Source organism: Opisthocomus hoazin, chromosome 16, assembly GCF_030867145.1.
Source record: "Opisthocomus hoazin isolate bOpiHoa1 chromosome 16, bOpiHoa1.hap1, whole genome shotgun sequence".
Lineage (NCBI taxonomy): Eukaryota > Metazoa > Chordata > Aves > Opisthocomiformes > Opisthocomidae > Opisthocomus > Opisthocomus hoazin.
In genome coordinates, this window is record NC_134429.1 from 14,653,353 (window position 1) to 14,666,514 (window position 13,162).

The 13,162-nt window shown below is 42.6% G+C and overlaps 1 protein-coding gene across 3 annotated transcripts in view; it reads left to right on the top strand.

Annotated features, from left to right (window-relative positions):
- CAPZB (capping actin protein of muscle Z-line subunit beta) overlaps positions 1 to 13,162 on the top strand; it is a 70,176-nt gene that overhangs the window by 14,887 nt on the left and 42,127 nt on the right. For all 3 annotated transcript variants that reach the window (XM_075437133.1, XM_075437134.1, XM_075437131.1), the window contains exon 3: positions 11,813 to 11,902. In XM_075437133.1, coding sequence (XP_075293248.1) covers positions 11,813 to 11,902 — 90 coding nt within the window. The remainder of the gene's footprint in view (positions 1 to 11,812; positions 11,903 to 13,162) is intronic.

The window sequence follows — 13,162 nt, forward strand, 5'->3', positions numbered from 1 at the left end:
ACGGGTTGTTTTGGGAAATTTGAGCTCTTGCCTGTGTGGTAGATGAGGCGTTTGCTTTTGAAACTTCCTTTATGGGGCACCAGGGTAAACGCTGGTTGAGCAAGTTTTAAAGATGTTTCCCTCTTAGTTGAGCTGAGAGGATTTATTACGGGAATAAAATGTAGCGTACTTGAGGAAGCTGCTTTGCTTGTTTCCTAATTAAAATGTTGTAATTTTCCAGAATAGGTGCTGTCTGGGTAATGCCAAATGCAGTGGCAATCCTGTCCTTTTTCTGGAGTTTTAGATACAATGAAGATTTGAGTGAAGAATCAAAACCAGGATCTATTTCTTACTTGTGCCCAAAATAGGCTTCTACTTAGAATTACTCTAGTTGCGTTAGATAATATCTTGTGCTGTGTTTCTTAGAGTAGTGGCCTGAGCCTTGGCATCAACCAGTAAGATTTATTTTCTTGTATTATCTGGTGCTGTTCTTTTGCCCTGCCTTCCTCTTCTAAGGCTTAGAAGGAAAATGCACACCATGTGTTGAGCTCATGCCCTTTGTGCTGTGCTTCCAGGTTGGGCTGGAGAATTACAAAATGTGTTTGCACACACTTGACTTATCTGACTGCCCTTCTCATAAATTACCGACTTTATTCCAGCTATATGCAAGTTAAACCTTACTAGTTTATATTTCGTCAGCGTAGCCTGTGTTACTTTTCAGTGCAGGGTTGGCTTCGGAGTCCTGACTCAGTTTAACCCCATGAGACCTGACTCGGAGTGCTTGCAGCCGTGCCACAGAGCGTGTCCTTGCTGGTGCCACTTCCCCGAGTACAAGGATGTGGTCCTCCATGTCTTTTTGTTACAGGAAGTGAAGCCGAGTTCTGTCCTGGTGCATTGACTTGGAGTTTCGATCACGTCCTTGTTCCAAAGTGGGAGGGTTACCAGCCTGGGTGAAAGCAGAACCCAGGATCTAACAATTTTAGCAGCATCAGCCAGACGAGACTGAAAACAGCACTTAAGTGAGAGGATTTTGTGTGGAAGGAAAAGGGGTTGAGACTGCATTGAAGACATGAGCTTAGTGGTTGCCTAAAGCCACCATAAATAAAATACTCTTTATTCTCTTACGGAATTTTGTTTGTATTTCTTCAGGTGGTACTTTCTATCTTTTCCATTAGACAAACTGCTGAGTTTGAAAGTGATGTCCTGTTACCTGCCTTCCCCAGTTATTTTTGCTTTGGTAAATACCAGGATTTAAAAAAAGCTTGCTGCTAGCAGAGGTGATTGGTGCCTGGCTGATAGCCTGTGCTTGCAATTTTAGATGGGCTCGAGAAACAAGAGATGGGTCTTTTGGTGAGTTTAATTTGGAGGAGAGAGTCATGAAATGGAGGAATGAGGTAAAATATCAGCTGCGTTATGCTGACCACAGCACTTAGTAGCTGTATTTATCCACTGAGTCCTGTCGCTGTGCGAATTCCGGGGTCATCATGGACAGTTTTGGATGTAACGCTAAGAACAGGCATGATCTTGGCTCAGTATTGACAGTGCCCCGTTGGATGGTCAAATACAGCTTTCATGTAGCCGTTAGGCAGAGCTGTTTCAGAGCTTGGTAAGGTGAAACCTGGCCAAATGGAAGAAGTATTAACTTTGTGTTAAATTGAAGGAGAAAGTTGACATGGATTGAAACTGGCACGTGTGTGTTGCGTGAAGCACTGCTCCTGCACAAACTGTCTCTACTAGTTAAATTTATTAAAAGTTTTGTGGAACTTGCATGTATTGTTAGATCGCTTGCTGTCTGCCTGCAGTTCTGACGAGGGTAGGTCAGACACGTTCAGAAACAGCAAGTAAAGCATTGTAAGACTGAAAGAATAGGCAAACCTGGGAACTACGGCAAGGGAAGGAGTGTTGGGGAGCGTGAATATCTTGTTAGGTGGAGAGGTGATATTTTTATGGCCTAAATATAGGCAAAGCATTAGCTTCCAAGTTTAAAACTTGAAATCCTTAGCGCTGAATCCCTTGGATGAAACTGAACTCTCTTGCAAGCTTTGCAGCATAGTGAGCATGGTATGTCTTGCTAGACACAAGCAAAAGGCATATTAACCTACTTTTTTGACCTTTTAGGCAATCGGAGAACGTTCAGGGATGAGGGCTAATGAGATAACCTCTCTCTCCCCTCTCTGCCTTGCTAGGCATCGATTACTTGCCAGAGTTATCCCGTGAATTTACAACCCCGGCTACTGGACTTCAGGACACTGGAAAGTGCTGAGCTTGTGTATTAAACCGGGCAGCTGTGAGCGTGGCAGCAGCTTCCCTGGGGTGACCGGGGCTCTGCGGGCGGGCGGGCATAAAGCGTTACGCTGAACTGGTGGTGTTGAATGTTTGTGTTAGTTACGCTTTCGCTAAGTGTGTCAGTGTTTGTTATCACCTTGGCAATAGAGTGTATGCCTCCCTGCTGCTAGAATAATGTGCATTTTCTCAAATGTTTTTGGTGTAAGTAACTTCTCATATGAAAAAAGCCCTAGGACTGCAAGGAGGGCCTGGATCTCTCAGGCCAGGACCAAGCTGCCAAAATGGGCTTTTCTGCAAGAAAAAAATTCTCCATTTCAATTGAGCAGTTCCTCTTCTGATACTTTCATGACCAGGCGAATTTAAACATGAAACAAGCAGCATGTAGAATAAAAGAGCCTTTTGAAAAGATCATCTAGCATTAACAGGATTAAAAGGAAGCATCACAAACAATATGTTTATGGATGTTCAGGATGACAAATGGCAGTGTTGAATCTCAAGAGCTGTGGCATTTGTAGTAATTATGGTTTCAATTTAAAAAGAAAAAAATTGACCCCTGTGACAATTAAGGAGTTCTTCTCTAGAGACTGATTTGGGTGCTTCCTCAGTAAGATTTGAATGGAAGGCAAGAAGACAAGGTGACTATGAAAAACAGGTCATCAGACTTAGGAACCGACACAGACCTACTGCGTTAGGTCGTTTCAAAGAGTGAACTATTGGTCAGCCGTAGGTTTACAGAGAAAAAATGAAGTAGTGAAGTGGGAGGATGGGGATGAGGGAGTATTAATCAGTAATTTGGGATACATCTGCAGGGTTGAAGCAGAGAGCTCTACAGAAGGATCTAGCGGAGATAGGTTGGATGGGAGTTTTTAGAGAAGGGCTGTCGAGGTCAGGAAGCCGATCCTGCGAACAGTTTCCTGTTGCACAGGCAGCGATCTCCTGTTCGGTGTGAGAGAGCCCGGGGGGGAAGGAGTGTGGTTAGGAGCTAGCCTCACAGTTTTTAGAAAGCAAGGCTTACTCAGCTGTGCGACACCTTGGTGCATGCCAACGTATTTGTGAACCTGCAGAAAATGATTAGAGTTTTGAACACGGAAATATCTAGAGGCATCTGAAGTTACTCGATGCACTAAGTGCTACTGAATGGTTACACTGTCAGTAAAGCTGTCTGTATGTCTGTCTTTTAGGGGTGCACGCATGCTTGTGCTCAAGCCAGCATCTGTTCTGATAGCGAAACTATTAGGCAGACGTTGCAACCTTCCTTATGAAGTGTTTGAAAAATCGGGACAAGTTCTCGTATCTCAGTGCTGTGCTGTAATAGGTTTGTTTTTTTTCATTTTGTTTAGCTAAGATTTCCTATCTGTACATGTATCTAACAAAGAAAATGTTATTTTGTGTTAAATCTAAGCTTAAAATGGGGAAAAAAAGTTGTGCAGTAACATTAGTCTAATTAAATCTCTTAAAGTTAATTGGAATAGGTGGTCAGCTCTGCAGTCAACTTCAGTGACTTTAATCCCATTTATTAAAAGTTAGCGGTGCGTTTTTTGCAATCTGTGCAACTGTTCTATGTAACTATTTTACTGCTGTCCCCATTTTACTCTTTCATGTGGGGCTAATAGATTGCATATTCACTTGATGCCATGATTTATTGGGAAATGACTTTTTGCAAACTCTATGCTTCACAGGAATTCTTGGCACCAGATGAAAGCTAGTAAATTACATTGTCATGTTCAATGACAAGTTTAATAAATAAAACATTGTTTCAGTTACCCAGAAGACAAACACTGGTGCAGAAATCATTAGTGCTGGTGGCAAAAGGTCAAGATGAAGAGCTTGTTCCCAGAAAGCCTTGTTGCTGGGCCGTCCTGCTCTTCTGTTTGTATGTGGTGGCCCTGTTCACTGGACAGGTGACAGAGACTTGCGTTGGACTTGACATAAACTAAAGCCGTAGATGTTAAATTAGTTTTGAAAGTAGATGCAAGTATCTACCAGCTTGAAATATGTCCTTGTTGGGAAGGAGGTGCTGAGCTTTTTTTCACTGGGTGCTGTACACCTGGGTAGGTGTGCTAGCAGGAACTGGGATGCGTCTAGTCAAAAAACAGCTATGAGGAGTGTAAACTGGCTGCAGAACTTACTCCAGGCGATGCTGAAGTCTTTCTTCTAAAGCATGTGGGGAATTACGGTCAAATGGCCTCCACCATACTATCAGGCGCTGTAATTTTGTTCTCAGTAATTATAAAATGGCTGGACAAATAGTTTTTCCGTAAGATTGAGCTTCTGAATAAAGTAATGCAAGTGGTTCTCGTTTATTTAGAAACTAATGAATGGAAATGCCTTCAGTGCATTATAATCCACTTGGTAGTGGATTCTAGAGTTGAGCTAGGACGTTGGGTAATGTCCCATGAACAGTGCTTACGTGATGTGGAGGTAAGAATGATGAAGCAAAGTCAAACACAAAGTGTGATTGAAAAGATGCTTGAAAGCATCTGCCTGAAGGTGAAGTGACAAGGATTCGCCAGAACAGTGATCGCAAGCTTTGAGGTGCTCACGGAGCTCGACTGGAGAAGATCTCATTGGTAGTTGCTCCTAGAAGACTGTTGCCTCTCCTTTAATCTGTCGAGGACTTGCCATAGTTGTGCTGTCAGCCTGAAATGGTGACAAGTATCCAATGTCATCAGCATGCTGGTGCAATGAAACTTAAGCTGCCTCATTTGCTCTCCTTCCCGTAGATTATTTTAGTTCCCCGCGTCAGTCTTTGGAGCAGACGTATAAGTTACTCTTCCCTGTAGAACCTCTGTAACAAAGACATCCCTCATGAGTGCTTGGCTTTCTGAAGTCGGTGTGTATTCAGTTTCTGGACCAATGTGGATCAAAAGCTGGTCAATGCTTCTGAGGTTTGATGTGTTCCTCTCATTTTTTGACAAGCATGCAGGTGCATTTGTCAGTGTGTATGACACTTAGACCAGAGTGTAGAAAACATGCCATGGAACGGTTTTCAGTTGTTAATTAGGACTAGTACTTCTTTTGCATAGCATGCTCAATTGTTTTAAAAATTAGAGCAGAGTTGAACAGAAGAAATAATGTTCTGCAGGAGAACATCTCTGAGAAGGATTCGCTGACTCAAAAGCTGTGATGTGACTTGTACAATTGCTCTGTAGGTAAATACTGGTTACAGGGGAGCTGTGGGAGACTGTACAGCAGCTTCTGCTAAAATCTTCAGATCCATCACCTCTTGCTTTTATTTCCATCTCTAATCCTTCTCACTTGTGATTCACGGAATGAGTGTTTTCAGCGATTGGTCTGTGTTTTTGTCTTGGCTGCAGCAGTAATGTGACCACAGCAAATTGAGCTGAACGTGTTACTGAACATACAACATGGTTGTAAGTGTCTGAGAGAAGAAAAGCCACTGGATCACATCCTAACCAGAGAAGACAAAGCTAGAAGTAGTTCAAGAGAAGGAGAATGTAGTCTGCATCAGTGTCACGTTGTTTTAATAGTCTTTGACCTATCCTTTTATGACTATCCACAGCATAGTGTATCTTCAGACTTTATTACCCTTGATTGTTTCTTAAAACGTGCTGTTGCTCTTTCTCCCACTGGTACACCTTGTTGTCAGGAAGCTGTGATTTATAAGTACATTATAAATGGTATTAGATAGGATCTATCAGAAGAGGGTTAATAGTCAAGGGAAAAATTACGTAAAAAAAACAGATTGCAAGGAGTATGTGCAGCTGATGGAAATGTCATGAGTGCAGAACTTGTCTGGGATTCATAGATGGTACAGAGTTATTCCCATTCCCATCTAATGTCCTAAAAAGTGGATGCTGACAGCTGAGAAGGGAATCCTGTGACTTGACATACTACTGTACTTTTTATTACACGAGGTTACAATACTTCAACCGTGTGCTAAAGCTTCTAGCAGTAATACTATTCCATTGTGTTGTTTGAAAAGGGAGTCTTCTGAGCTCTGGAAGTTGGCAAGGGTGAAAATGACAAGAAGGAGGGGAAGCTGTGTCTGTTTCAATTAAAAAAATTTAGTGTTTTAGTACCACAAAGCTGAAACATTAGTCAGACATTCCTGTTGGGAGAACTGACAGGAAATAATATGATTTATGATCTGGGGTATGTCTGCAACATGAAAGGAAGGGAAAAAAAGCATTTGCTGGTTGTGTACTTCTGGCCCTGGATTAATTTATGAAGATATTTTGCTTGAAAACCAACCAGCGACCAAAGGGATCTGATGTGTGATTGCTTCGAATTGCGTAAGTTGAGCAAAGGTTCTATTTTTGGCGTCCCGTCAGTTTTTTTATCTTATATTTCTGTTCTCTGAAAGCTGAGATGCCAGCTTGTACTTCAATGTTCGATAACTTTTCAGATGCCAGTCTTGAGCAAAGCTTGTGCACAAAGCAGCTCGAAGACCTGTATTTCATCTGTTATAACCCAGCTGCAGGGTCCTGACAACAGTGTCATTTCAGGGCCGAACATGGGCAACACAGGCCAAATAATCAATGCTCTTACTACATGTGTGGCTTTTTTACCTTTATCCTAACTACTGAAGTAATTTTTAGGTCACCCGGTTCTTCTCACCTGACATCACAGATGGGAAAGGGCATAGGTAGCACAATCATGCCTTGAATAGAAGTGGTGCCTTTGGTTTGCTGACAGGACAGATTTGGTGGCCGAAGTGGCTTATTTCTCAGAAAGGGCTAAAAGAGGGAGAAGCTACCACTGCAGTAGCACTGAGCTGCCTCAGCTGGTTTCTCTTGGTTCAGGAGTTAGCTCAGAGTAGTGTTAATATAGAAATGCAATACAGAAGTGAAACCAGCCTGGTTTTCTTTTTGAAGGAACTGCCTAACTCTGTTTATACTTGGCAATTATCATAGTTAAATCAGCAGGAGTTATCGGAACAAAGCTGGCAAGACCAGGGAATTAAATCTGCGGGTCCTTGTGATAAATAGAAGCAAATTCCTGCTGACTGTAAGGCTGGGAGCTTTAAATGAAATCTTTTACCTCCCTTTTCCAAGTTCGTGTAAACCCTCTTGAAACCTGGAGTATAGGTTAAGTCTCAGGTAACTAGCAACAGGGAGTTGTCAAAACTTGTGCATAAAGGCTGTGGGTTTCTGTAAGTGTATATAGTGAAACACAAGTGTAAAGACGTTTAAAGAGAGAAGTGCAAAATACTTGTAGGTAGTAACTCATCGGATTGCTAGCATCTATCAGATGTGAAAAGAGAAAGACAAGCATAGCTTCTCTGAAGTGTTACCGGTTCTGCTAGCGACACTGATCTTCAAGAGGCTTTGAGTATGCATCTTGGCTTATAATAACCTCATTTATCAGGTGACAATTCTGTGCGAAACCTAATGCAAACGTGATACGGTTTTATTACCTTAGTCTGGCAGAGCCTATTTGGGTGCCATGAACTGTAACAGCTGCAGGAGTTTACTTGCAGGTTTGTACTGTCTTGGGTCAGCTCCTGTTGCCTGGTGTTAGCAGTGTCCAGTATCCTGGGCTGGGGACCATTAACAAATGCCAGCTATTCCTGTGCCCTGTCTGCCCTCATCCTAAGGAGCTCTGTGCTTTTGAGGACGTGAGGAGTGGAAGTCAAAAGGAAGTTCAGCATTTTGCCTGTTTCAGTTTTAGCAATTTGCATCCTCTTTCATAGTAGCTGCATACACATACAAGGTCGGAAGAGTCCCTTGCTCTTAAAATGAATGACAGTGACCATAGCACGCCCTTGTTTCAGGTGTTAAAAATGGAAACACATTGTTTTACTACACAATCTAAAAACACACCGTATCAAAAATGCCTGAACAAAACCTATAGTAACTTCTTGGGGTTTCTTGTTTGTGTGTTCTGCATTGAATGACATCTGCCCATACTCAGCCTTTGAACAGTATTGCTTACCGTAGGGATGGAATTAAAGTATACAACTGTGCCTCTGTACAACTACACATTTATACAACTCTGTACAACTTTTCAGTGTCATCTGTTTTAATTTGAGCCTCAACACAGAGTGCCAAGATGACCAGAGACCTGAGGCTGTTCTGAGAGGATTTCTCTTTTAGAAATACACGAATTACAGCGGAGAGACTGAAGCAAAGAGCAGATGCAGGCAAAAGAAGCTAAACAAACACAACTGCTCCTGTAGACATATTCATAACATTTTCCCCTGGGGTAGTACCATGGGAATGCTAGAGCAGATGCTTAAGTGGAGATTCTAGATAGCCAAACAACTTTAGAGGAAACTTATGAAGGAGCTTTCATCTAAGCTAATATTTTCAGTCTTTGAGATTGCTATGATCTCTAAATCCTTGAGTGACTTGAGCTGTAATAAAACTTCATTTAGAGTTTCTGTCTGAAATCCCTACTCCACAGGAGCTCTGTGCTGGAGGAAACAGAGGAATGGTGGAAAACGGCCTCATATCAAGTAAACACTAAGCTCATTAAGTCCTGCAACCTCAAAGAGCTTGGCTTCGAGAGCAGCCCAGACTGAGACACAGCCTGTCTAATCACCTTCTCAGTGAGCAGGGGTTTATAAGCCTCTTCGTGTCTAAAGGCAAGAATTCTGTAGATATGTTTTGTCTGGAGATCTGTTAAGCAGCCATGTCTTCAGTATGCAGTGTTACAAGAGAATTAAGCAAATGGAAATCCAGAGCAGGGGAAGTTAAGAGAAGTAGGCTGGGTCAGCTGTAGTGAGGTAGGTGACACATGTCCCAAGTTTCCAAAGAACACCTTCCTCTTACACTGGTGGTATGAAGGCTTTTTGGGATTTTTAAGTGCCACTAATAATGTGCCACTCTCAAAATAGCAGTAGTAGTAGTTCCCTGGAAGTGTTCACTCTTCAATAAAGTCAGGGAACCGTGTGCTGCTGGTTTTGGTACCTTGCATGTGGTTCCTGTCTCTTCGTATGTCAGTACCTACAGCTACTCTAGATGCTCCAGCTGGGGCGGAGGTCTGGCACCAGAGGATGTAGCTGACCACAGGCCTAGTTTTGAAAACCTCACCTACAATGAAAGAACCAGAAACAAAAGATACTGATAGAGTATTTGTTCAGTCCTGAAATAGGACGTATCAGATGTATCCAATACCACGAGGTACCACTATGCTTTGTAATCTCTGTGCTTTGTATTGCCTTTTGGACTGTGCCAGCATGGATTTATGCTGGATTAAAGTGACTGTATAACCACAGATTCAGGGACAGAAATACAGCAGAACCCGTCTTTATTTCAGTGCTTTAAGAGATCTTCTGGCAAGCCGCTTAATTATTTAAATGCTCTGCAGGAAAACTGAAGAGTCCTGCTGCTCAGCCTTGCTTTTACCTCTTCGGTACAAGAAAAATATACTGTTAGTATGTTTTTGTTTTTCCATTGCACACAGCCATGTATGCCAGCCATGTCTGAACTCCTTTGAGAATCTTTACCTTAAACAGACTTGTTCATGTCTTTTTGCAGTTGTTATTGAATATGTTGTTATAAAAATGGTCAGTTCAAGTTCTTTTGGTTAATCCATAAAACAGTGCAAATGCAGATACTTCTTCATTCAGTGTAGTATTTAAAAATTGTTGCATTGTAAAACACTTACTCTGGGGTTGCAGCTTTAGTGATGGTTTTTAACATCATCTTTCCCTGGGCTTTTTTGTGTATTAAACAATTATAGCTGGTGGAGGAGGACGGAGCACTTCCATAAGTGTTCCCACGATCCTAAAGTGAGGAGTGTGACCTTGTGACCGTGTGCCAGCTTTCCTTCCTCGACATGAGAGATAGTGGGAGGTAAAGACAATACTTGGTAAGAAAGATCCCCTACCTGAGCTTGGCTGCTGGAGCTGGGCAGGCGTAGGCTGTCTAAATACTGTCTTCCTCTGGGGCCTGAAAGGTTGGTAGCAAAAAGTGAGTAGTTTTCACTTCCCCTGAACATCTAAGGAAGAGAAGTAGAAAGTTTTGAAAATCTTGGCCATCGCTTTTGTGCATGAATGTGATGATAGTCTGTTCAGCAATTGATTTGTGATTGCTTTCCAAGATAAATAACTTCACTGTAGACTCATTTCAGCCAAGGATTTGCTTGTCTTGTTAGCCAAGTAAAGAGCACGAGGAGGTTTATGTATGTTACTTGAATGTGTCCTCCTTCAATGGCAACAGGTGACTGTCACAAACTCCTGTGCTTGGTGTCCGTGCATCCTGCTTTCCAGGCTGAAGGTCCGATCTTCAGGAGATGATTGCAGATACATGGCGGTTGGTGCCTAACTGTCAGTAGAGCTGGAGTAGTTTGCAAAGATGATGTCCTGTAACATAAACTGTATGAGAAATACATAATCTCCCCAGACCAGGCTGAGTTGCTGACTGTAAAATATTTATCTTTTGATAGTGAATGGGTAGCACCTTTTAAGAACAACTTTCATGATGGGTGTCTGCTAAAAAGAGAGCTCCCCTCTTTCCTCATTTGCTAGGGTATAGCTTAATTGCAGGAAACTTTGCTTCCTGTTTCTCCCTGACCTGGGAGCTGCTGCTTGAACAATGGGATAATGTAGCTGCTTTAATTTTGAAGCCTTGCTTAAATAAAACTTTTGGAGCTTGGCAGAACACAGAAAGGAGAAATCAAAGCCAAGCTTGTTGTATATGGGTGGCTAGAAATTGCAAAGACAAAAGGGGAAGGAAAGAAGCAGTGAAAGCAAACTGGCGATGCTTCAGCTGCCTGGTGGCCTGCTGCTCAAAGTAGCTCGTGCAGATCTGGGGTACTGTTAGGCTTGCAGGAGAGTCTCTGCTTCTGTCTGTTGGGGAGAAGGAGAGCTAAAGGTTATATCAAGAACATGGTTCAGCTCATCAAGCGTCTGTGCGTTTGTTGCACATTTTCTGTCTCTGAAGTGAAGTTCAAGGGGTTTTTTGTGTCAGAATTGGATGTGAGACCAGCTGCAATAAGCCCTTTGGAGTATGTTGCTGTGATCTCAAAATAATGAAAGTCTGATTTCTCAGATGCAGGCAGCTTTTGGTGTGTGTTTTGTAGCAAGAAAGAAATAATGAATCATACTTTGTGTGCACATTTCATTCTGGTTTTTTTGATGAAGCTGATGGAGGGGGAGAGTGCTGTGTGTTGGAACAGAATTTGTCTTGGATACTAGTTATCTCAAGCTGAATGGCATGATACAAATGAGGAAGTGTTAAAACTGCAATTTTCAGTTGCCTAACCCAGATTATTATTGACGTAGCATGGAAAAACAATGCATTAAATATTTGCACAAATGTTGGAAGCAGTTATTGGTGAGGTAAGGACTGGACTCCTTTCCATCAACAGCTTGATGTTAGATTGGCGGCACGACACCAGTCAAAGCTACGCTCTTAAATCCGTAGTCTAGAACACTTTTTGCAATACTAAGTTAACAATCTGCGATCTGAACTTTGTTGAAATCTGTTCATATTAATACAAAACATGCTGCTGCTAAGAATTAGAAACTGTCTTTCATATCAGAGGAGTCAGCAAGCACTGCCGTTCTTGTGTGTGTGTGTGGACATGATGTATTACCTGTACATGTTATGACGGAGGGATGCTCTTGTTTCTGCAGAGTGACCAGCAGCTGGATTGTGCCTTGGATTTGATGAGGCGTCTGCCTCCGCAGCAGATAGAGAAGAATCTCAGTGACCTCATTGACTTGGTGAGTATCTGATGCTGTGACCAAGTAACAGCTGAGTCCTGGGTGTAACGACGATCTGGTATGTAAGAACATTTTCTGAAGCATCTCGGAGGTGTGGTGATTTGTTTCTCTCCTTGTCTTTTGGCAAGGTTGAAGAATACAGCAATTGCCCAGACAATGTCAGGAATCTGCATGCTTATTTTGGGTGAGCCAAACAGGTACTGCATGCTTTTGGATGAAGGGTCATTAGCAGCTTTCTTAATGAAGTCATCACCAGTTTGGAGGCTGCTGTTTAGTACAAGTAATTTGGAACAGTTCATAGAAGGTCCCTGCATGCCCTTGTACGTGTGTATTGTCTCCTGATAAAGCACCTGCCTGTTTGTAGTTTGACACAGGACTCGTGCCGTAGGTGCGGTGGGTGTGCTATGGCACATGCTTCAAAGACGTTGCTGAGACAGAATATGTCAGAACTCTGGGGTTCTGGGGAACACCCAAATCTATTTGTTATTTATGCTATGTCAGGAATTCTGCAGTCCAGTGAGTGGCCAGAAGAAGCCCTGGCCATCCATCTCGTGCCTGATGCCTGTTTTCTGCCTGCCCCTGAAACATTTGTTTTCCTTCTGTGAGCTGCTAATGAAGAAAACTAGCTTAAGAAGGATGCGTGTGCTCATTACGGGTGTCATAGGATTTAGTTGCACGTGCTGTGATGCACAATTGGGCTAGAGTAGGCTAGCTAGTGTCAACTGTCCCTGAAAACAGTGTGTGGCACGGATTTAATCTGTAGAGAACCTACTGTATGGGCAGCTGGGAAAGTGTGTTTCTGTTGTCCAGCCTAAATATGTGGCTTATTTCTGACCTAAGCTTGTAAATTTTTGCAGACAGAGGACACGGAGGCTGGAGCAGTGCCGTTAGACCTTTCAATTCAGCCTTTCCTCTTATCTATAGAAAGAAGTACATCCCTCTTCTGTGGCAGGTCTGAATTTTACGCATGATGCTGACAGACCGTATCCGAGAGACCCTGAAAACCTGATGGTTCTGCACATAGCAGCTATTTGAACTAGTACCTCTTAATTTGTTTAAATTATGTCTGAGCTGTTTGTCATATTTGTGTGCAGAAGAGCAGCTGCTTGCCAGGTAAAAGTTTAGTTGAGGAGGTCTGTTCCTAGGTGGTATTGGAGCTGGGCTTAGTGAGCTTGGGAGGAGTCCCATGGTCAGAAAGTTGTGGCTGACTTACATTTGTCAAGCTCTACTTAAATACTGCTTTTAGTTACATAAGCCAAG